Here is a 24,729-nt window from a genome sequence, read left to right as displayed (position 1 = left end):
GGTCTGTCTAATGTGTTTACATAGAGAAACAATGGAAAGTAGCACACTGGAATGGAAAAACACGTTCTGTGGGAACATTCTATTTTATATTTTACCAAACATTTTGGAAATGTTACTTTTAAATGTTCTCTGAACATTCTGAAACATGAAGTAACATTTAAAAAACTTGATACATAATCTTGAAAATGCATCGCTTATGTGCTAGACACTGCAAAAGATGCAAGTACAATGGTCATACATCTAACACCTTTACATAGAAAAACAACGGAAAGTAGCGCATTAGAATTGAAAATCACGTTCTGTGGGAACATTCTATTTTATAATTTACCAAACATTATGGGAACGTTACTTTTGAATGTTCTCTAAACATTCTAAAACATGTAGTAACATATAAAAAAAACAGATGAACATCCAAGTTGAACATTTTTTAATATTTCTGAACTAAAAATTCTATTATTGATACCGAAAGAACATTTGTTCATAACTTTGAGAGAACCTTGTCAGAACATTAGCCAAATTTCTTAAAATGTTCATTGTTAGCTGGGTATAAGCTTCTCATGACTGTTGAAATTTAGCTAAACTTGATATGGCCAAGTAGAACATGGTCAATCATCAACATCCTCGCTTGTTCTGGAAGAACATTAATGTCAGCCAAGCAAATTTTAAGCTTATGGCATTTATATCATCCAATATTTTCTCTCTGATTTTAGGATTTAGTCAATGGTTGTTTAATAGAAATGCTCCAAGAGCAACTGAAGACCAAGGAACATCTACTTGGCTAATTTCCAGATGTCATTGAAAACAGAACAAAGCATAAACTTACTTCAAGTGCACTGATCAGCAAGCTGAAGTCTATAAAACAAGCCCTTCTGTCTGCACCAAACTAGTTACAGCGTGTTTTGAGCAATAAATTAAGAATATGTCTGCTGGTTGGAGTCCACAGAGCAGTTTTTGGCAGACAGCAGCCCTCATTACACTCATACAGCTGAACAGCACCATCGTGGCTGTGGCTTCACCATCTTTGGACTGAAGTAATTGGTGGTTCAGAAACGAGCTCAAGGTGAAGGTGATCAGACGAGATTACGAGAAGGAGACCTGATCTCTGGTTTCAGCAGGTGTGAGTTTAATTATGGTGTCAGCTGGCAGGAGGATCGACTGTGATTCATCATCTATTCTGGAGAATATGGAAACTCTGCTGAAGATGTTTGGGCATTGCTAGGCCTGCATGAAATCACTGCCCACAGATTTCTGCAAAATTCACTCATTATTTACAAAGCTTGCACCCTGGTGTGTTTGTTTACTTAAAATGTTCATTTGAGAATGCTTTCAGCTCAGTTTGACATATTTTCTAAAATTAAAACCATACCACAAAATTCTTTTTTTTGGCCACAATTAGCAAAAATGCACAATGTGCAGATTCTGTGTGGGCCTACACTCTCAAAAATAAAGGTGCTTCACAATGCCATAGAACAGGAGTTCTCAACTCTGGCCCTCGAGGTCCATTTTCCTGCAGAGTTTAGCTCCAACCCTAATCAAACACACCTGAACAAGCTAATCAAGCTCTTCATCATTAAAAGTTACAGGCAGGTGAGTTTGATCAAGGTTGGAGGTAAACTCTGCAGGAAAGTGGACCTCGAGGGCCAGAGTTGAGAACCTCTGCCATAGAAGAACCTTTTTGTCTAAATGGTTCCATTAAGAACCTTAAACATCTGAAGAAACTTTCTGTTTCACAAAAGGTTCTTTGTGGTGAAAAGTTCTTCAGATTATAAAAAGGTGAGAAAAAGATGGTTCTTTAAAGCAGCGGTTCCCAATTCCAGTCCTCTCGACCCACCGCTCTGCACATTTTGTGTGTTTCACGCATCGCTTCCGACGTTTGTTCTATTCCAACGTTACTGCCCTTCGAAGTGGACATCACAGGATATTCCGCCATTATTCATTAGTTCGAAGCGAGCGTATGTGTTCCATTTGAAGGTCATTAAAGCGTGCGAGACGTAAATTTAAAATGCATTTATTTACAGATGCACTTATGTTACACTTCTCTAGTAAGTTTCATCTGTGTGAAGACGCTACATGCGGTGGCGTAGCGCAAATATGTGAATGAATGTTTAGAAGTACAGTAAACAGATTTCCCCGGCTTAGGGAGCAGGGAGCAATGAACACTTTGCAGGGACCATGTCAATCGGATCGCAGTTCCTGCACGGACCTCACTTCTAATGAGCTGGTTATCTGAATCAGGTGTGTTAACTAAGAGAGACATGCAAAATGTGCAGAGCGGTGGGGCGCGAGGACTGGAATTGGGAACCGCTGCTTTAAAGAACCTTTGACTGAATGGTTCTTTTATGGCATCGCTGTGAAGAACCTTTCAAAGAACCTGTATTTTTAAGAGTGTAGGCATTGCTAACATGTCCAGGTCAGATTTCACCTCTAAAATCAAAAGGAATTAATAAGAAACCATATTTTGCATGACGAAACTAAAGCATACTACTAAGACTAAATCAGATTATATGACGTTTAAACACATTTTAACTTCAAAATACTGTAATGAATTCTTACATTTTGTCATTATAAGTATAATATATGATTATATAAATCAATTCTCATTACAATACATATTTGTTTTACTTTATTACAGTAAAAAATACTAATTAAAATAAGCATGAAATGAAAATTTTTTTTAGGGTTTAAAAGCATAATATTTTAATAATTCCTTTTTGCAATGAATTGTTTTTTGAAGCGAAATATAATTTCTTATTTTCCTTTTGATTTTATTTGACATGCAACCATGCTAAATAACAACTGACTAGGATCCAGGAGGTGTTTGTATTGAGATTTCTATTTTAAAAACTGCACTAATGGTGACATTTTCTGATTGCTAGTCATACTAAATAATTTGACTGAACTCGTATCAGGGATCGGCGTACAACGGGTGGCTTTTGAACAACCTGTTCCCACCTTCCAGGAGTCATTCCTCGACCTTTATTCAGCATGATAGTCGAGGAAACTATAAAAGTCATCATTTCCGTAATTGGATTCTCACCATTATGGAAGCTTGAACTGAAAGCCGAGATTTGCTGTAAGTGAATGCAACTCTCAAGTCGCTGCTGGAAAACTGTTTTTACCTACCATAAATTACAGTGTTTACCTAAAAAGTCCAATGTCGTGCTCCTCCACATCAGCAGTTGCCTTACTGTCAATCTTCACCTGTTCGTACGGCTTCATGGCTTTTACCTCGCAACAGGTGGTCTGGTAAACACACACAAACACAACTCTCGTCATTGTTTCACAAGTGGGTACTATGTACAAAGTAGCATTATGTTATACTTTGTCAAATTTGTACAACACAGGAAAAATAAACTTTTAGAAAGTTACAGTTTTTGTTTGTGTTATCCTTACCACAGTTTTGAAGCATTACCTCCAGCAGTGACTCAGACGTCTTTCTTGCTCTAGGCGTGAGATGATGAGACATCAGCAGGGGGTTTTGAGGCGTACGTTGCTGGCGTCTGTATTAATTTAAACCATTCGCCGCCTTCAGTAACCCCCTCATCAACCCCATAAATCACCCCACCCCTGCAGGTCATTAGATGGTTCGGAGTGGACGTAGAGGGCGAACTGGACAGGGAGGGATATTTTCCACAGTTCTAGACGGGGTGTCGTCTGGTCGCTCGGGGTCATTACGTAGGCTGCTTCTGAAGTTATTAATGTGAGAATTTCCAGACATTCTGTCTGTCTGTCTGTCTGTCTGTCTGTCCAAGCCACCTACACGTCTCTATTGCAATCTGCTTCCTCACCACTCGCCGTCCTACAGATTTCATTCATTTTTATGACACTAACACCCACGGCAAGGGATAAGAAAGGCTGAAACATTGCAGTTATGAATATAAACGAATAACAAACGGGCATTAGGATGAGAAATGTCAGCTTCTTATACGTATTCTGCTCGGTAACAGCAATGGTAAAAAATTACCCAAGGGCAATTCACCATTAAAACGCCATCAGAGCATCCATCCACCCGCACCTCGAATCCCGGCCTATTCGCAGAGAGAAGACTCTCTTAAAACCGCCCATAATGCTTTTGCCATTTAGATTAAATGGAAGTCATTCACCGTATCCAATTTGAGAGAACACACATTAAGGAAATTAAATTACGAGGGTGGATGGTGGGTACTCTCAGTGAGAGATGCCCTTTACTGTTGACATCAAGTATATGAGCTTCCTCTAAAGTTTAGAAATAATGTTTTTGTAGTGTTCACTTGAAATTTGTCCAAACTCTGACCAATATTATCAATGTTAAACAATATATTTACGATTTTAGCTAAGTTTTTATAGCTAACGAGCTGTGGAGAAATACATTTTACCTCAGGATTTTCACTTTTTTTCTCAGAATTGCAAGATACAGACTCACACTTCTGACTTTTTTTCTCAGAATTGTGACATATCAACTCACAATTCCGAGTTATAAAGTCCAGTTCTGAGGAGAAAAAAAGACTATGTTCACACAATTGCGAGCTTATATGTCACAATTCTGAGAAAAAGTTTTTTTTCTCTCACAATTCTGACTTTTTTCTCAGAATCGCGGGATATAAAATCACAATTGCGAGAAATAAAATCAGAATTGCGAGATACAAACTCGCACTTCTGACTTTTTTTCTCAGAACTGACCATATGCACAGAGCGTTCTTTAGAACTTCCGCATAACGATAAGCAGCTCGTAAACTTCCACTGAAGCTCATTTTATATGTGCTATATATTAGGTGGACACTCTTGAGACTGATCTAGTGCCTCGTTATCAGAAACTGAGAAAAATTATAATTGCAACATTATAAACAATGTTAGCGGCATGAACATTAAGTTTCATATTATTTAACAACATATAATTTAAATGCGGAGCCTGGTAATCTGTACTCACCATATCTGCATAGTTGTACATTTAAATGCTGACAGCTAAACATTATCATAACGTGTTTAGGCTAACGTTAGCTAGCTAGCGATATTTCTCTTCCAGGACATCTTAATCGTATTCTTGATAATCACTAACTTGCCTTTATAGTCATGAACACATTTTTAAAATCTTGCAATATTTCAAAGCCTTTATTAGCCTATTCAGGACTCACTTTTCATTCATAAAAAGGCATCGGAAAAAAATGACTTTTCATGGAAAACAACGTATATTTTTGGCTAAAATAATATGGAATTACCCATAAAACCAATAGATGGCAGCAGAGGATTATTTATTATGCAGCTGCCTCTCCCTATATTTTTCAAGACGTCTTGCTTTTCGATTTATTAGAAAATTACCAGTATAATAAATTGTAGTAATAAATACCACCCTAAAGTATATAGTACAGCAAGTGCAGAAAGTCATTAAGCTCACTACATTACATACATTACGTCATTAAGCTCAATACATTTAAATACTAATATATAGTTCACTACAAATACGTTAAATATTTATGGTATAATAATTAAATAATGCACTCAATATGAATCGATAGGAATTTGAAATATTTTATAAAATTGAATAACTACTTTTAAGTTTTATCTTGAACTGTAAAATCTATTAAATAGCCTATATTTAACCAACACATACTTGTTACTGCTGTAGTTTTGTTACTCTGAATTTAGTGTGAATCATTTAAGCTCTTTTTTTTTTTTACATCAGCGTGTCATTTGTTTGGTCCGGTTATTACTGTCAGTCTCAGCAATGACTCATAGCGCATATTAGCCGATTTAATCGTGAAGTTTTTTAAACTGGCATTTGTCATTCTTGAAACGGTATACATGGACGTTTGGTCCTCTTAGACAAACAACACTTTTCTTCGATTGTGAATGGATTATGTAGAGAAAACGAACAAAGTACGCTCATATTACGGCACAGTACAGTTGACCGGAAATGACTACTTAGCTGGCTTGTCTAAACAAGGAAGGATTTCGTGCATATGGTCAATAGTGACATATCAACTCGCAATTGCTTATAACTTCCAGTTCTGAGGGGGAAAAAAGACTGATATGTTCACAGAATAGCAGGTTTATATCTCACAATTCTGACAAGTCCAAATAACCTTTTTTATTCAGTGGCGGAAACGGGCTTCCATAGAAAACACGTGACCTTCTTGAGGTAAAACGTATCATCACGTGACAGTTTGTTCACAAGCGATTTCATTAACGTATTTTTTCGACTGCAGGAGAGTTTATAGGCTTTGGTTAGTTGTACTGCATCTTTCAACATACCCTATGAAGTTCATTCATGTTTTTCATAACTTGTAAAGAGGAAGAGACGATCGGTTCATGCGCGCTCCTGCTTCTTCCGCTTGTACTGAGGTATCTGTCACACGACTTGAAAGAGCGTCAAAACGTAATTTGAATTTTATTCAAAAAAATGTATTACTTTTATAATCTTAGCCTAAGTTTTATAAATAAAAAATAATAAATAAATCTATTTTTTTGCACATAAGCGTTTCTCCACAAACGGTCCTTCGTGCTAAAGCGCGTCACAGACACACAGGCGCGCGCGCACACACAGTAGTATTGAAGAAGAAATGACATCATTTCAGAGCTGCTATATGTGGCACTTTTATTTGAAAACAAGCTGCAAGTCAGCAGAAAACTGTTGAACGATACATTAAGTCTAATGCACATCTGTCCAAAAGAAAAAAAACATGAAAGAGTGAAAAGGTGACATTAAATTGAAGCTGTCGGCATCCAAAAGCAATTTCCATGATGAGATGAGTGGCCATGTTCTCTCACTTTCTCTCTGGAGCCTCTTCAATGGTTCAGAGACACTCTGTACAATTGCTTCTAATGTGTCCTAACACTCTGAGTGCCAAAGTAATCCGACCGTCAAGAAGTCAGTCAGAAGAAAAGCGCACATTTACAATGAATTTGATCATTTAAAGCATTCTGAAAGGTTTTATTGAATCAAAAGGTATAGATTATTTGTTTTTGTGCCTTTTGAATAAGGAATACAGCACTTTCACTGTGGCTGGAACATCTTGGGAAACAATATCTGTGAGGAGCATGAGAAATTAGCTTATTGTTGAATAAACAACCAGACAGATCAACAATTAATGCAAACAGCTATTTTACTAAAGGGTTTAAGTTCTAGCAGTAGTGCACATACAATTGAGGTCAAAAGTTTACATACACCTTGCATATGTATAAGCAAAATGTTAATTATTTTAGCAAAACAATAGGGGTCATACAAAATGCATGTTATTTTTTATTTAGTTCTGACCTGAATAAGATATTTTGTGATAGTGATAGTTGCTCATGAGTCCCTTGTTTGTCCTGAACAGTTAAACTGCCCGCTGTTCTTCAGAAAAATCCTTAAAGTCTCACAAATCTTTGAACCTTCTGTAATAGCTGCATATGAGTCCCTCAGTTGTCCTCAGTGTGAAAAGATGGATCTCAAAATCATACAGTCATTGTTTGGAAGAGTCCAAATACACAAAAATGCTGAAAAACCAAAGAATTTGTGGGACTTGAAGGATTTTTCTGAAGAACAGCAGGCAGTTTAACTGTTCAGGACAAACAAGGGACTCATGAACAACTATCGCTAAACAAAAAAACAGCTTTGGATTATTGAGGTAACAACACAGTATTAAGAATTAAGTGTATGTAAACTTTTGAAAGATTGAAGGTGAAGTGAGAGAATTCTTGATTATGTGTTTAAAATGACAAGTAATCAAAAATGTTTGATTAAACCATTCAATTTAAATAAAAACAGACAGTTTTACCCGATATCAAACAAATGGTAGAAAAATGATGCTGCCTAATAAGATTTTAATTTCTTAAGTGCCTTTGTTTAGGATCTACGCTCTAGACAGCAAGGCAGTTCACAAAGGTTTGGATCTTTCTAAAATAATTACCTTGAGGGTCAACGGATTGAACCGGAAATCCTTGATCTATGAGAAGATCCAATGCAAGGGTCACATTATGAAGCTGTATGGGTAAATAAACAACAATGGAAAAAAGATCAAAACATTTTAAAACAACTAAATGTAATGCAAACCCGCAACACTGCATATTCTCTGCTAACCGCAGGATCATTAGTTTTGATTTCTGTCTTTTGCATTACCCTCAGTTTTCTTAACATGCCTTATGCTGCTGTGCTGTCATATCCGCAGTCATCCTAAGAGACGTTAATTATACAATGGCGAGACATTTCCTGGAGTTGCATGCGAAGTTACGCTGATGTAAAATCCTATAAGCCTGGATTAAATTTTGCTTATTGTTGTAAAGCAGAATGGAGCTCACTAACAACATGGTTTCAATGCAAATGCAAAACTCTGAACATTTTCTCACCATTTCCGAGCTCCCGACAGGACAAAGGAAGAACTCACAGAGAGGAATGAAGAAGCCCTCCAACTGACCGATCAGCAAGAGGAGAATCACTCCGTCTGCAAACTAACAAAATCATACTGTTAAATCACAAACATATGAAACATGAATCTGAGAGATTAAAAACAACCCTTTAAGGGCTTGTATCAAAACCCACCAGAATATTTGTTCACAACTGTCTTTGACTGTTTTCACTTGTAAAATCTGTGCATATTTCTATGGAAGCTCATTTCCGCCACTGAATAAAAATATAATAATAGCGACTTTTTATCTTGCAATTGTGACTTTTTTTTCTCAGAACTGTGAGATATAAATGCACACTTGCGAGTCAGAATATAATTATAAAGTCAGAATTGCGGGATATAAACTCACAATTGTGAGAAATAAACAATAAAGGCTTATTTTTTTTGCAATTACGAGTTTGTATCTCGCAATTGACTTTTTTTCTCAGAACTGTGAGATATAAATGCATACTTGTTCGTTATAAAGTCAGAATTGCTAGATATAAGGTCAGAATTGCGGGATATAAGGTCAGAATTGCGGGATATAAACTCACAATTGCCAGAAATAAACAATAAACTTTATATCACACAATTCTGACTTCTTATCTGTGAATTGCGAGTTTATATCTTGGAATTCTGACTTTATAACTCGCAATTGCAAGTTTATATCACGCAATTCTGATTTTATGACTCACAATTGTGACTTTTCTTTTTTAGAACTGTGAGATATAAATGCACACTTGCAAGCAATAAAGTCAGAATTGCTAGATATAACATTAGAATTGCGGGATATAAACTTTTTTTCTTGCAATTGCAAGTTTGTATCTCGCAATTCTGACTTTTTTTCTCAGAACTGTGAGATATAAAAATGCACACTTATGAGGTATAAATTCAGAATTGCTAGATATAAAATCTAGAGTTGAGGTACTCGGACTTGTACTCAGACTCGAGTCCAGTCTCGAGTAAAATTTTAGCGGACTTGGGCTGCATTTTGACTCGGACTTGACTCGGACTCGAGCTTTTCGGACTCAGGAATTATTGCCAAGTCCAGGGACAGTTGACTGAAATTTTACTGACTCATGCATTATTACGAAAGTGACATTCAGTATTTGCACGTGTTTAAAAGTCTTGCCAGTACTTGAAAGCCTGCTGGTTTCTTTGCATACCCACACCCAAAGCGTGCTCACTGAAAGCGCCTCTCATTCATGCAAATGCAGACGTTTTGTCTTGAGTGAATTTGAACAGTTGGGAGAAATACACGTGTCAAAATATATGATCTGTGCGTCAGGTCTTAAAGTGACAGCAGCGTAAACCTGATGCAGCAGACTGCGTCATATTACATTTAACTATTTTATCTCACAATTCAGAATTTTTTATAAGTCATTTATAGATTGTAATTCAGACTTTATAACTCAATTTAACTCAACAGTAGAGAGTTTGTCAGTTCTGAGGGGAAAAGTGCCAGAAGTGTAGGATATAAACTCATGATTTTGAGCTGAGGGGAAAAGGGAGAATGTCTTTTGAGAATTGTGAGATATAATCTCGGAATTGGGAAAATAAAGTCAGAATTTTGAAATATAAACTCAAATTTTACTCTTTTATTCCATGGCTTCCATAGACTGCTACTTAAAAACGGTCATTAACCCTCACAGCCTCATTTTCATCCAAGAAAAAAAAATGTAAAATGCCATTTACTCTGTCTAAGGTCTTACCATTCATCATAAACACAGCCACAATCAGAGATAAGAGGTGCATTTTCTGCTCCCCAGGTCTCATTTACTAAGCTTCCTGCCCACCCCACTGAATTTATACATTTACTATATAACAACAAATAAAGTCAAGTCCTGTCCTGCCCTATAATTATTCACATTCTAAAAGCTGTTTCACTCTGAAATATGTCACAATACATAAGTTATAACTTCTGTTACATGACTTTAAGTTTGCTGAGCAAGACACTAATGAGATGGTGTGAAATCAAAAATCAAAATGGCAATATGCAATAGAGGTTTGCTTTTGTTACATTTAAATTGGCATTGCCTTATTCTAGTTGTAAAGGTTAAAACAAGGTTAAGATACTGACAAACAGTAGTATTTAGTTGGACTCGGACTCGACCCATTTGAACTTGGACTTGAGTCCGACTCGCCCCGTTTTGGACTCGGACTCGAATGGATAAAGATTCGGACTCGACTCGGATTCAAACCCAACACTAATAAAATCTGAATTTCTGTTTCGCAATTCTGACTTTTTTTCTCGCAATTTTGAGTTTGTATGTCAAAATTCAGATTTTTTTTTTCTCAGAATTGTGAGATATAAACTTTTAATTGTGAGTTATAAAGTCCAATTCTAAGAAGAAATAAAAAGACTGATATGTTCACAGAATTGCAAGTTTATATCTCATAATTCTGATTTAATAACTCGCAATTGCGAGTTTACTGTATATCACACAATTCTGACTTCTTATCTGTGAATTGCGAGTTTATATCTTGGAATTCTGACTTTATAACTCGCAATTGTAAGTTTACATATCAGAATTCTGAGAAAAAAAGTCAGAATTGCTAGTTTGTATCATGCAATTCAGAGAAAAAAGTCAGAATTGTGAGATAACAAGTCGCAATTACCTTTTTTACATTACATATATTTCTCTCCTGATTCGGTCTGAAGGTAAAAACATCTTAATAATGTGTTTGTTTATTACAAACATACAGTTTTTTTGCTTTACAAGACCTTAATTGATGGATTGGAGTGGTGTGGATTACTTGTGAATTATTGTGATGTTTTTATCAGCTGTTTGGACTCTCATTCTGACGGCACCCATTCACTGTAGTGGATTCATTGGTGAGCAAGTGATGGAATGCTACATTTCTTTGTACATTTTCAGAAAAATGTAAATTTTTTGGTGAACTATTCTTCTAACTTAATAAGTTGACCTCTAGAAGAAATAAAATGCTCTAAAAACTTGAGTTTGCACACCTGTTTATCGAGGTCTGTCACGTTCAGTCCCAGAGATGTCATGTTCTTATTCACAAAGTGCAAAATAGCCTGCAGGAAACAAAACATAATGAAGCTGTGAAAGATGTGTGTCAAAGGCAGCATTTAGAGAGGTGTGGAACTGGATCGCAACCTTTTTCACGGTCTCAATTTTGTGAGCCTCCAGCTTGAAGAGCTCATCAATGGGACATTCCTCTGCAAAGACAGTGCAAGAGAGAGATTAAGAAGCAACCGCTTTCTTCTTTAGACGCCTCCACTATCTGAAAGTTACTGATGCTTATAAATATGGAAATGAAAAGGCTCAGAGATCAGCCTCAGTTTGACTCACTGTTAGATTCTTTCTCAAGCTCTGCGCTGGAATTACTGCGGAGACACACAGCAGACCATGAAAACACTGGTTTGGACAGTGTCACTGAGATTCAAAGTGCAGATAAATGTTTAATAGGGAAGGAGGTTCTTCACAGACCTTTGAAATGTGATGAATTCTGTCTGCTTGTCTGCCTTGATGCCACTTTTTGTGACCTGATTAACAAATTAGATTTTAATGCATGCTGACTACTTAAATATTTAAATGATGTAATGCAATTTAACTGTTCAGTGAATATTCAAAATGAATAATGTGGGACTTGATTCCATTTGGATTTGATTGGATGATGGATATCAGGCTCTTATAATATGTGACCCTGGACCACAAAACCAGTCATAAGGTTAAATTTCACAAAACTGAGATTTATACATCATATGAAAGCAATAAATAAGCTTTCTATTGATGTATGGTTTGTTAGGATAGGACAATATTTGACTGAGATACATCTATTTGAAATCAGAAATCTGAGGATGCAAAAAAATCAAAAAGACTGAGAAAATCACCTTTAAAGTTGTCCAAATTAGGTTCTTAACAATGCATATTACTAATCAAAAATTACATTTTGATATGTTTACAGTAGGAATTTTACAAAAAATCTTCATGGAACATGAACTTTACTTAATTTCTTAATGATTTTTGGCATAAAAGAAAAATCAAAAATTTTGACCCATGCAATGTATTTTTGGCTATTGCTACAAATATACCCCAGCGACTTAAGACTGGTTTTGTGGTCCAGGGTCACATATTGGTTATTATAATTTTTCTCTGGATGTGCAGCTTTAATTACATAGACAGAAAAAAGATGAAAAATAGTTTTTTCACGTCATAATATGCATATTTTTTTTCAGCTGTGAAAGTATATCTTTTTCATTATAATATGCATATTGATTTTTCAATTAATTAATTGTGAAAAATTATAAAACAATTTCTTTCATTATAATATGCATATTAATTTTTCAAATAACATGCAATGAGGAATTGTGGTCAAAAACATTTTTGGGTCAAAGCAATTTTTTTCTTTATAATATGCACATAATGTTTACAAAATATGATAATTAGTTTTTGAAATGATAAAGAATTATGACATTATTTTTATTATAATTATTATGATTTGTTATTATTATGAATTTTCAAATAATATGCATTAATGAATTGTTGAATTTCTTTTATTATAGCATATTCAAATATAGCATTTTTCAAATAATATGCAATTTATTGTGGTCAAAAACAATAAGCATTATGTGTGTGAAATGTTACAAAACATGATATGTTTCAATGTTTTCAATATATACAAATAAATATTTAAAATATGATGCAGCAATGAATTGTGAGAAATAATGAAAACAACTATTAATTATATGCATACTGATTTGTAAAAAAAAACAGTAATGAGCTGTGAAAATTTATGAAAACAATTGTTTATTATAATATGCATATTGATTTTTCAAACAATGAATTGTGAAAATTTCTGAAATAATTTATTTTATTATAATACGAATATTAAATAAATAATATACAGTAATGAACTGTGGTCATAAACATTAGGCATTTTTTTTCTTTGTAATATGCATATTGATTTTTCAAATATGAAATAATTTATTGTTTTATTACTTATTTTTGCAAATAATATGCAATAATGAATTTTGGCAACATTTTCATTTTTCATTATATGCACATCATTTTCTATATATATATATTTCAGTAATAAATTGTGAAATGTTTTTCAAACAATGAATTGTGAAAATTTCTGAAATAATTTATTTTATTATAATACGAATATTAAATAAATAATATACAGTGATGAACTGTGGTCATAAACATTAGGCATTTTTTTTTCTTTGTAATATGCATATTGATTTTTCAATTATGAAATAATTTATTGTTTTATTACTTATTTTTGCAAATAATATGCAATAATGAATTTTGGCAACATTTTCATTTTTCATTATATGCACATCATTTTCTATATATATATTTTTCAGTAATAAATTGTGAAATGTTTTTCAAACAATGAATTGTGAAAATTTCTGAAATAATTTCTTTAATTATAATAAGCATACAAATTTTTTAAATAATATGCAATGATGACTTATGTAATAATTGTGAAATCAATTTGTTTTCATAATATGCATAGTCATTTTTTTAAATATTATGCAGTCACACATTTGGAAAATTATGAAAACATGAATTTTTTTACTATAATATGCATAGAAAATGTTCAAATATGCAATGACAAATTAATTGAAAATAATTGTTCTTTACATTATGCATATCCATTTATTTAAATAATATGCAGTGATGAATTGCGAAAAAATATTAAATTATATTATATGAGCAACCATCTAAAACAGCAGTATTGTAATGGTGTGTTTTCACAACATAATTATTATCCGGTTAGTGTATTTATGAACCATTTAGTTCACACATTCAAATAATTTCAATATTAATCACCTCACACTGGACTATCTCCACGCTGACCACAGGCAGGACCAGATCGGGTTGGAAACGACTCGCCAAAGCAACCAGAAGATGCAACGTAGACAACAGGTCTCTGCTGTGAATGACTGACAGATTGGGGTAAGAGAACAGTGGGCATATGCTTAGAAATATGTAAATAATTCAAGAGCTGATCTGATTGGCTCACGTTTAATGTTCCATTTGGCCTTTTCCTCGTTCACCTCTAAGGCCTCATTGAGAGCGGTCAGGATCAACTCTAGTTTCCGTACCTGGGCCTCAGTGCTTAATGCAATCTCCTCTACATGTAACTGAACACCTGCTAACCTGCCTAGAATCAAAACATGCACAGACATTGTATAGAGGGTGACATTTCATGTCAAAATTATTGATTTCATTTTTATGACAAAAATTAAAATTTGCGTAAAAATGTACTCATCCTCAGGCCATCCAAGATGTCGATAAGTTTGTTTCTTCAACAGAGCAGATTTGAAGAAATTTAGCATTATCACTTGCTTACCAATGGATCCTCTACAGTGAATGGGTGCCGTCAAAATGAAAGTCCAAACAGCTGTTTAAAACATCACAATAATTCACACCACTCCAGTCCATCAATTAATATCTTATAAAGTGCAAAGATGTATGTTTGTAACAAACAAATCTATCATTAAGACATTTTTAACCTCAAATTGTTGCTTTTAGCTAAAATACGAGTACATAATCCATAATATTGCTTTCTTCAGTAAAAAAAAATTAAAAAGTCATCTTGTCTGTATCAGGAGATAAATATACACAGATAAAGCACATTTACAAGTGAAAATAGTCCAAAACAGTTCTCAACAAATATGTGGGTGGATTTTGATGAGAGAGGACAACAGGAGATGGACTTTTTCACTGGAGGAAGCATTATAATGGATTACGGACTCGTATTTTAGCCAAAAATTTGAAGTTAAAATGCCTTTATGATGGATTTGTTTCTTACAAACACGCATCTTTTCACTTCACAGGATAATAATTGATGAACTGGAGTGGTGTGGATCACTGTGATGTTTTTATCGGCTGTTTGGACTCTCATTCTGACGGCACCCATTCACTGCAGAGCATCCATTGGTGAGCAAGTGATGTAATCCTAAATTTCTCCAAATCTGGTGTAACGAAAACAACAAACTCATTTATATCTTGGATATCCAATTTTCATTTTTGGGTGAACTATTTGTTGAAGCATGTGAGGTCACCTCAATAATGTGCCTGTTCATAATTTTCTTTTTCTGAGATGATTCTTACGTAAAAGATGGTGAAGGACAAGTCCATCATAGAGGTCTTCCTCCAGAGATCGCACCACAATGTGTTCAAATTTCAGAGTTTTGTTAATCCATTCCACCAAAACCTGCCACAAAGCAAGAGAGAATATCAACAGATATTCAGACACTCCTCAGGAAATGAGGTTCTCATTGAGATCAGTTGGTTAGTTAGTACATTATAGTCAATTAGGTAAAGGAGAAGTTTATTTCCAGAACAAAAATTTACAGATAATGTAATCACCCCCTTGTCATCCAAGATGTTCATGTCTTTCTTTCTTTAGTCGTAAAGAAATGATGTTTTTTGAGGGAAACAATTCAGGATTTTTCTCCATATAGTGGACTTCTATGGTGCCCTGAGTTTGAACTTCCAAAATGCAGTTTAAATGCGGCTTAAAACGATCCCAGCTGAGGAAGGAGGGTCTTATCTAGCAAAACTATTTTTTAAATTACAATTTATATACTTTTTAACCTCAAACACTCATCTTGTCTCTGCCTGAATTCATTTTTTTTCCAGTTCAACACAGTTAGGTGATGTCAGAAAACTCTCATCTCATTTTCTCCCTCATTTCAAAATCGCCCTATATCAAAACCTTTTTTGTTAAGGGTGTTTGATCTTTGCATGTTCACTTTGCAAATACAGTGGCTCAGTATTTCTGCAGCGATGTAGGATTTTTTAAGTTGAGGGAGAAAATAAGTTGGGAGTTTTTTGACATACCCTAACTGTCTCGAGCCGGAAAAAAACAAGAGTTCAAGCAGAGCGAGACAAGAAGAGCATTTGAGGTTAAAAAGTATATAAATTGTAATTTAAAACATAAAATAACCGATTGTTCCGCTAGATAAGACCCTTCTTCCTCAGCTGGGATCATTTGAAGTCACATTTAAAAAACTGCATTTTTGAAGTTCAAACTAGTGGGCACCATAGAAGTACACTATATAGAAAAAAAAACTGAAATGTTTTCCTCAAGAAACAATTACTTTACAACTGAAGAAAGAAAGAGATGAGCAGAAAAGAAACAGAAAGAAAGATCTTTGACAAGGGAGTGAGTACTTTATCTGTATATATTTGTTCTGGAAGTGAACGTCTCCTTTAAGATTTTAAATAACTCAAACCAGAAATCTTCCAGTTGTCAACTTTGAGTTTTAGCAACTATGCCACACCACCCTAAAAAGTTAAGTATCTCACCTCTTTAAGTTTGTTGAGTTTGGGGTCTTCTAAAGATGTCGGCTGAACGATCATTCTTTTCTCTCCTTCTTAAAACCCAAAATAAAACACATCATTTGCCACATTAACATTCAGGCTCAGGATGCGCACTTGCTTTCAGCTAAACACTGGGTTTGTCTTTCCTAAAAGACTGTGACTGCATCCCAATTCACATACTATATTTACTATGTAGTATGAAAAGATTAGGATTAGTGTGTCCGGAATAATCAATAATGTGCACAATGAGCTCATTCTGATCTTTTTCAAAAAAAAAAAAAAAAAAAAACATAACCCCTTGCACTGCATAAGAGGAGTTTGTTGCGAGTCTCTTTTAAAATTGTCAATTGTAATGCAATTTACTCCTGTGATCAAAGCTAAATTTTCAGCATCATTACTCCAGTCTTTAGCGTCACATGATCCTTCAAAAATCATTCTAATATGCTGATTTGCTGTTCAAAAAACATTTGTATTACTATTATTATCAATATTTAAAATGGTTAAGTACATTTTTTTTAGGAATATTTGATGAATTTTTTGATCATTTTACAAAAGATTTTTATTTCAGATAAATGCTGTTCTTCTGAACTTTCTATTCATCAGAGAAACCTGAAACAATTCTACTCAGATGTTTTAAACATAATAATAATAATAAATGTTTTCTGAGCAGCAAATTAGAATATTAAAATGATTTCTGAATGATCGTGAGACTGGAGTAATGATGCAAAAAAAATTGTTTTGAAATGACTAGAGTAAATTACATTTAAAATATATTCTAATAGAAAGCTGTTATTTTAAATAGTATAAATATTTTAAAAAATTTACTGTTTTTGCTGTACTTTGGATTAAATAAATGCAGACTTGGTGAGCAAAAAAGACTTAAAAAAACATGAAAAATCTTAATGTTCAAAATGTTTTGACTGGTAGTGTATGTTCCAAATGTGGGACTAATTATACATAAAAAATATAAAGGTTAAAGTCTTCACAGTTTGATCAAATATTATGTCAAAACACAAAAAATTAGGGCTGTAATTTTTCCCAGTTCATTTATTTTACTGGAAATGGGAGGTCAATCGTTCACCCAAAAATATAAATTCTGTTATTAATTCCTCACCCTCATGTTCCAAACCTGTAAGACCTTTCTTCATCTTTGAAACACAAATTAAGATATTTTTGATGAAATCCGAGAGCAGTGCTGTCTATGCAGGGTGAGAAAGCTCTCGGATTTCATCAAAAATATCTTAATTTGTGTTCCAAAGATAAACAAAGTTCTTATGAGTTTGGAACGACATGAGAATGAGTAATTAATGACAAAATTTCCATTTTTGGGTGAACTATCCCATATTTTTAAATAAAGTATTTTCACAACGCATCATCAATCAGCTATATTGGCAACACCGAACGTAAACAATGCCACTCAACCAAATGAAACACTCAAATTTTGCTGATTATTGCTCCTAAAAATTGTCTGTACTAATACAATTGGAGTACTATAAACTGCCAAAAGTTATAATAATTTAATGAAAAGGGTGCAAACATGGTTGTTTGTGGTTGGTCAAAGTAAATCAGGATTTCCAGCGAAAGAATGTTGACAGCATATGTGTTTGTTCTTATCATTTCCGGTCAAATATTAGGCTAATATCTTAATTAATAATGCTTGTACATATCTTTACCAGCTAGCCTGTTAACTTTAGTTTGTCAATCAATTGTGCCCTTCTTACGGGTCTAGAACAACATGAGAATGAGTAATTAACGACAAAATTTCCATTTTTTGTTGAACTATCCCAATATTTTTAAATGAAGTGTTTTCACGACGCGTCAATCGGCCATACTGGCGAAAGCGAACGTAAACAATGCCACTGAACCAAACGGAAAGCGCAAATTTTGCTGATTATTGCTACTGAAAATTTTTATGTTTTGGGCTGTACTAATCAGTCAATGGGGAAACACATACTATAAACTGCCAAAAGTTATAACAAATCAATAAAAAGAATGCAAAAACTGTTGTTTGTGGTTGGCCAAACTAAATCAGGATTTCCAGGGCAAGAATCTTGACAGCATACTTGTTTGTTCTTATAATTTCCAGTCAAATATTAGGCTAATATCTTAATTAATACTGCTCGTACATATCTTTACCAGCTATTAACTTTAGTTTGTCAAACAACTGCGCTCTTTTCAGCTCATTAAGTATTTCTCTACAGGCACGTGCAGAGGGGGGGCGGAGGGTGCTTGAGCACCTGCCCTTTTGGCTCCTAGTGATCAAAGTGCCCTTTTGTTAAGATTTGTTTTTTAATTTAATAATATAAAAATAAAATATTTATAAAAATATCGAATTCTAGACAGCCTGCCCAATCGAACTTTTAGTAAAATTAATTAATAATGTTTTAGCTGTAATAGAATGACCCTCGTCACGTGACGACCCCACCCGGAAGTTCAGGACGATCCGATCATGTTTATAAGGCCAAGGATAGACATGTTCGTGGCTGCTGGTAAGTGGTGTTTTCACCAGATTTAAGGTTACTTATTATCATAAGAATGACGTGAAGGAAAGAGATTATGCACGAGTATTTATACTTTTTTATAGTTTGTGCAAAAAAAAAAAAAAAAAAAAAAATCGTAAATCTATGGTAAAGGAGAGGGCTCCTGCAGGTCCTTAAAAACTCCTCAATTAGGTTGTGGCAAATTTAAGGCCATAAAAAGTTTTATATATATTAATTAGTATAAGAAAAGACTTAATTATAATTTAGGAGGTCTTACATTTGGGGACGGAAAGAGGAGAATCGCGATAGGGCTGGATTAAACTTCAAAAGGCAATGATGTCATTGAATAAATATGCACGCTGCACGTTTCAAAGTCAAAACACGGCACTGATGTCTTTAAATGAATGAATCTGAAGGGAACTGATTGTCCTCAGAAACGTGTCGTTTGCATTTTCATTTCACGTCTGATAAAACTGCGTTAATGCTGCTGCTTTGTGTTCAGCCGTTCCCATGGAAACCGTAGTATTTCAGCGCTCCTAAAGCGCCCCCTTGTGACAGAGAATGAATTTTTATTTCCACATTTTTCAGCTCTTTATGGTCAAATTATTGCAATTATCGACCTAGTTTTTATGCAGCAAACACATAGAGTTGTAAATGTGAAAGATGTTAATGTGCCTTCTAAAAATCTAAACAATTAAGACAGTACTATTTATGTTTTAAATAAAATATAATAAATTATAAACTCCATTTATCCCTTTTAATGGTGTAAAGGCTGACATTCCATTGTAAAATATATTTCGTTTTTCTGTGAACCTGTATCTGAATTATAAATCATGCCATTTTATGCCTTAATATTATACCGTCTACAATCTTACAATACAATACATCAGGGGCCACAGATATTTTCAATAGTGACCACACAGAGTTTATTTTATAACAGCTGTTCTTTATTATTGTGTTAAACAGAGAGAAGAAAATCTTTAGGTTTGACAATTTAATACACAACAATTTCTAATCAAAATTAAAAGATCCAAAGAAAATATTTTTCAATCTTTTAAACATCAAAATGTTCTTTTATGTTCCATTTCTTTCTCAGAACTGCTTCACAGCATTGGCTGCTAGAAGCCTCTGTAATGATACGTATATCAGCAAGGAATGTGTCACAATATACAGTACAGTATTGCTGTACTGATGTTTTGAGCACAGCCCTATTTAGAGTGCCCCTTTTATAGTGATAAAAATATTACTAATTCTATTGTTTGAGTCCTGAACTAAACATAAATGCAATTAAAACTTTGAATAATGCATTATTTGACTTATTAATGACATTGTTACTTATTACGTAAGTAACTGGATGCCTACAATGAGGTGATGGACCCAAGGGGCTCTTAAATGCCTTGTTCCAGGTGCCCTTTTTATACTTTGAGCACCTGCCCCTTTAAAGGTCTCTGCACGGCCCTGTTTCTCTATATGATTTAGCAGCTTTTCAGTGGTTTAGATAGCATAAAAAAGAACAATTCAGTAGTACATAAACCATGCAATCAATGCTTGTTGTTGTTTACATCCGAGTATCTTCAATATGGCCGCGCATCAGTGTTGCCAACTTGGCGACTTTGTCGCTAGATTTTTTTTTTTTTCTCGAAAAAGCGCCTAGCGACAAATCTAGCGACTTCTTGGACAAACCTTATTTAGTTTATGAGACTCTCTGGTACTGCCGCGCGAGCACGAAGTCGTGCTTTCCCAGGGCGCGCGCGCGCTCTCCCTCTCTCTCTATCTGCGTCTGTTCTGTTCAGTGAGCAGCACTTTCAGACAAAAAAGATATTCTGGTGCTTATAACTCTATTTTACATAAAAGTATAGCCGAAATCACAGCACAGCCATTGTCTTAATTGTATGTGTATTTGATTTCATTAGACAATGTCGTGATTATGAATCACGATTTTAGTGTAGATGAATATGTTCGAGAGCTGGTTATCCTAATGGGCCGCGTTTCAGTCACTATTTCATATTTACCCCGTTGTCTGACAAAAGAAACCGTAAAAAATGAAATATATAAATGAAAACAGTTTTATTGAATTTGGCTGCATTAAATAGCAGTATGTGAGCACAGAGACAGAAGACAATACGACGTACTGACGTCATGAATATGCTAATGACTGTATGACGTAATTTAGCAACATTTGGCGACTTTTCAAGCGGGGTTTAGCTACTTTCCATTGAGAAAAGTTGGCAAAACTGCGCGCATCGGGGTAACTGCCCAAACGCTGATGTAAGTGCAAACCCTTTATGTATATTGTCCCAAAACTAGTGTAGCCTACATACTGTAGTCAGACGTTTGTTTTTTCCTCTTATTAGCTAAGGTCATACTTAAGTAGCTACATAGTAGAAGAATGTAAATTGGGATGCAGTCCTGACATTGTCATGTGATGTTATGATTTCGCTCACCCTGACGATTGCAGAATTCGTCCTTTTCCTCCTCAGCTCTGTAGTCTGCCATTCTTTTGACTGTTTCAAAACATAGTTTTTGTCAAAAAGTGAACTTTATTAACAGTTTCACACAGCAGACATTTGATTTCTAGTGCTTCTGTTTGAAAACCATGTGATGTTCTTGTTCTGTTTGCGTGTTTGTGTCCTGGGGGAATTTCAAGGACGCGATTCATCTCGAGGTTTTGTTTTCGAACGGACATTTTTATGGCTATGATGAAGTACGGCGAACCGGAGCCGACTTCAAACGTCAAAACACAAGGACGGAGAATCTCCACAACACACAGCAGACGTCTGCGGGAGTCGCCACTGATCTCGGGCTGAACGGAGGAGAACACACGGAGCTCGGAGATTTGCCTTCCTGCATCAAGCACGCCAGCCCACATTGACATAACGCAGACTGACGGGCAAAACATAAACCTCTCTGACAACAAAAACATGCTGCGGGAGAGAAAAACAAGATGGAAAGAGAAAGAAACGTCTCAAATCTCAACCATCTCTTGCTCTTTAAAACAATAGCTGACGCAGAAAAGAAAACTCCTAACATATTTACGGTCGTTTCAAAAATATATCTATAGAACACAAAATCCAATGGTGACCATGTCCTTCAACCTCTGGAAAGCACATGAAAGCTTCATAATTCTCATTTTGGAGTGAACTATTGCTTATAATGTCTAGAAACGAGATTAAATAGAGAGGAAATTGAAACTAAACAGTTACGTCTCCCCAGAAAGAAACAATGAGTACTTTTACATGCAGAGTTTCAGAAAAGATCTCAATAATGTCTCAAACAATGCTCACTTATCAAAAATATCTTAATATTAGGCTATCTTACACACTCCTTTAAAGACCAAATCTGAAATATGCTATCCAAATTCATTTTATATCAACAATTTCATCCATTTTGATTCTCCAAAACAATACTAGACATAGGCGATACTCAAACCCTAACAGACAAGTCCATGAACTCTACTGAGATTATATAAAAGAGCAATACAGTGCAGCAATGTTTGCTGTCAAAACTTTCACCTCAGTTCTTGCCACACGTCTGGGGAAGTTTCTTCTTTTAGTGGGCTTGCAGATGAAATGTCGTCCAATGGTCCTGTCACCTTTCCTAAAAGGATTGATTCACTTCTAAAAGACATCCGACCATCATTCTGAATTGATTAAAAACAAAAACTCTGATAAGTGTGAGGCCTGTTTGAAACTCCATACAGGAAGTGGTGAGGCACCACTTCCTCTTTGTTTCGAGTTTGTAGAAGCATGTTCTAAACTGTCACACATTGCGTCAGACACACACAAGACCCAGGGTCTGAACATGACGTTTGAGTCAGTAACAGACAATAACGCTTGCTAGTAAACAACCAAATGGTGATCCTCTCTTCAAATAACACACTCCAGGTTTGAGAGCAACAATTGCATACATTTTCCACTCTCTCTTACTGTGATGGAGAGAACGCCTCCCTTTGACTAGAAAATCCAGAGGTAATTTGGGCCGAAGGGTTACCATGGTTACCATCCCAATGAATTCCCCCATTAAACGCAAGTTTGAATCCAGAACAAACAACTGAAACAAGCCCCTCAAAGGAGCATCTGAAAACAACAGGATTATTTAGATTCAGACTCACCCATCTGTGGTTCTGTTTACATTCTGCGTCACCCTGAGAGGCACAATCATACTGAAAAACTATGGTTTATGTATTTCAAAGAGTGAGAGTGGTGTTTGCCCATGCAAAACTCAGCTAGGGTATTGTAATCTAATTATAATCAGACTACAGTTAAATTTTTATTCATTGCATGATTCATAATTTATTGATCTTTCTAAAATAGCCTACTGCTTATATACATTAAGAAAGTCTTCTAGTTTTTTAGACTAGGATCAGTCACTAGTCAGGTGACTATAATTACACCGAAATTGAGAGCACAGCATTTGACCACTGGGTTCACAAAAGTCATTTTAGTAAGACGAGATTTCTCAACATTTCAACACTGCATCAACTACAGATGTGGCCGTTAAGAATGAGTGTAAAAGGACCACATAGGACCACAACGAATGCTCTTGCACAGGAAAGACATGATCAGTAGGGGGCAGTCATCCCCATTTTTCAACACCATAACGGATGGTTCTCTAAAATATAAAAATAAGGAGAGGCCTAAAACAGACACGATGCCTGGCCCATGTCCGAGCTATGAAGTGAAAATTGTTTCGAAGCCTGTCCCTAGGGGTGTAAATAAGTCGGGCCCTGTCAGGCTTGTCCTGAAACACAGTGCTCTAGAATGTTGTTCCTTGCGCCACCTGGTAAATATTGCGCAAAAAATCTGAAAAAGCACCTGCAGGGAGTTCGAACACATTAAAATGCACAAATTTTTCCGGGAGATATGTGTGTCACATTCTTTAACGTTCTGCCTCTAAACAAAGGCCCTGTCCCAAATAGAACACTTAATGTGCACTTGTACACTTGCAGACTTGCAATGTACTTATGTGCGCGTGTTTGTTAACAGTACATTCACACCGATTGATATGATTGGCTGTTGTCACCATGACGGACACATCAGTACCAAGCTTCAGGCACGCCCTCCTTCAAGCATCAATGCCAACGCCCCCGTGTATGTAACAATACATTCACATGGGGCATTGGCGTCAATGCCTCTCGTTTACTTTGAATGGAGTGACGTCAAGCATTGCCGAACTGAATTGTGGGTCTGTTGCATCGTGTCACTGGTGTTTCTCACAGCAGAAGTTGAAAACGTTTCAATTTTTCGTCACAGAATTTTCTAAAAAAAAAAAAAAAAGTCCAAAAGTTTTTCCTACCAGTCTGTTATTGTAGTACAAGATTATCCTATTTAAATCAATGTGATAAACAAGTTAGGTCAAAAGTAATCCAAGTAGTCTGATTACATTACTTAAAATGTGTAATCTAATGGATTGCATTACTAACTAGAATTTTTGTAATGCAATTTGGAATCCGTAACAGACTACAATTAATAATTCATTTGCATCCCATTTGCCCAGAGTAATCTAGCATCGCTTTATTGATTGGAAGGACATTGCTTGGGTCTTCAGACTGCCTGTTATTTAATATATACTTTATATACAACTTTTAATATATTATCAACA

The 24,729-nt window shown here is 35.1% G+C and overlaps 1 protein-coding gene across 1 annotated transcript; it reads right to left on the bottom strand.

The window, feature by feature from the left end:
- Positions 1-6,564: 6,564 nt before the first annotated feature.
- LOC141302130 (gamma-parvin-like) lies at positions 6,565-22,952 on the bottom strand. Its single transcript, XM_073832320.1, has 13 exons — positions 22,641-22,952; positions 21,573-21,632; positions 16,634-16,701; positions 15,434-15,536; positions 14,340-14,480; positions 14,147-14,259; positions 11,795-11,850; positions 11,657-11,691; positions 11,462-11,523; positions 11,311-11,379; positions 8,302-8,403; positions 7,866-7,938; positions 6,565-7,003 (listed from the first exon to the last, which is right to left on the bottom strand). Exons 2-13 carry the CDS (start codon positions 21,622-21,624, stop codon positions 6,930-6,932), a joined length of 948 nt encoding a protein of 315 aa, XP_073688421.1. The 5' UTR covers positions 21,625-21,632; positions 22,641-22,952; the 3' UTR covers positions 6,565-6,929.
- Between the last annotated feature and the right edge of the window lie 1,777 nt (positions 22,953-24,729).

Source organism: Garra rufa, chromosome 25, assembly GCF_049309525.1.
Source record: "Garra rufa chromosome 25, GarRuf1.0, whole genome shotgun sequence".
Taxonomy (NCBI): domain Eukaryota; kingdom Metazoa; phylum Chordata; class Actinopteri; order Cypriniformes; family Cyprinidae; genus Garra; species Garra rufa.
The sequence above is the reverse complement of the archived record's forward strand: the minus strand, read 5'-3'. Positions and strand labels throughout refer to the sequence as shown.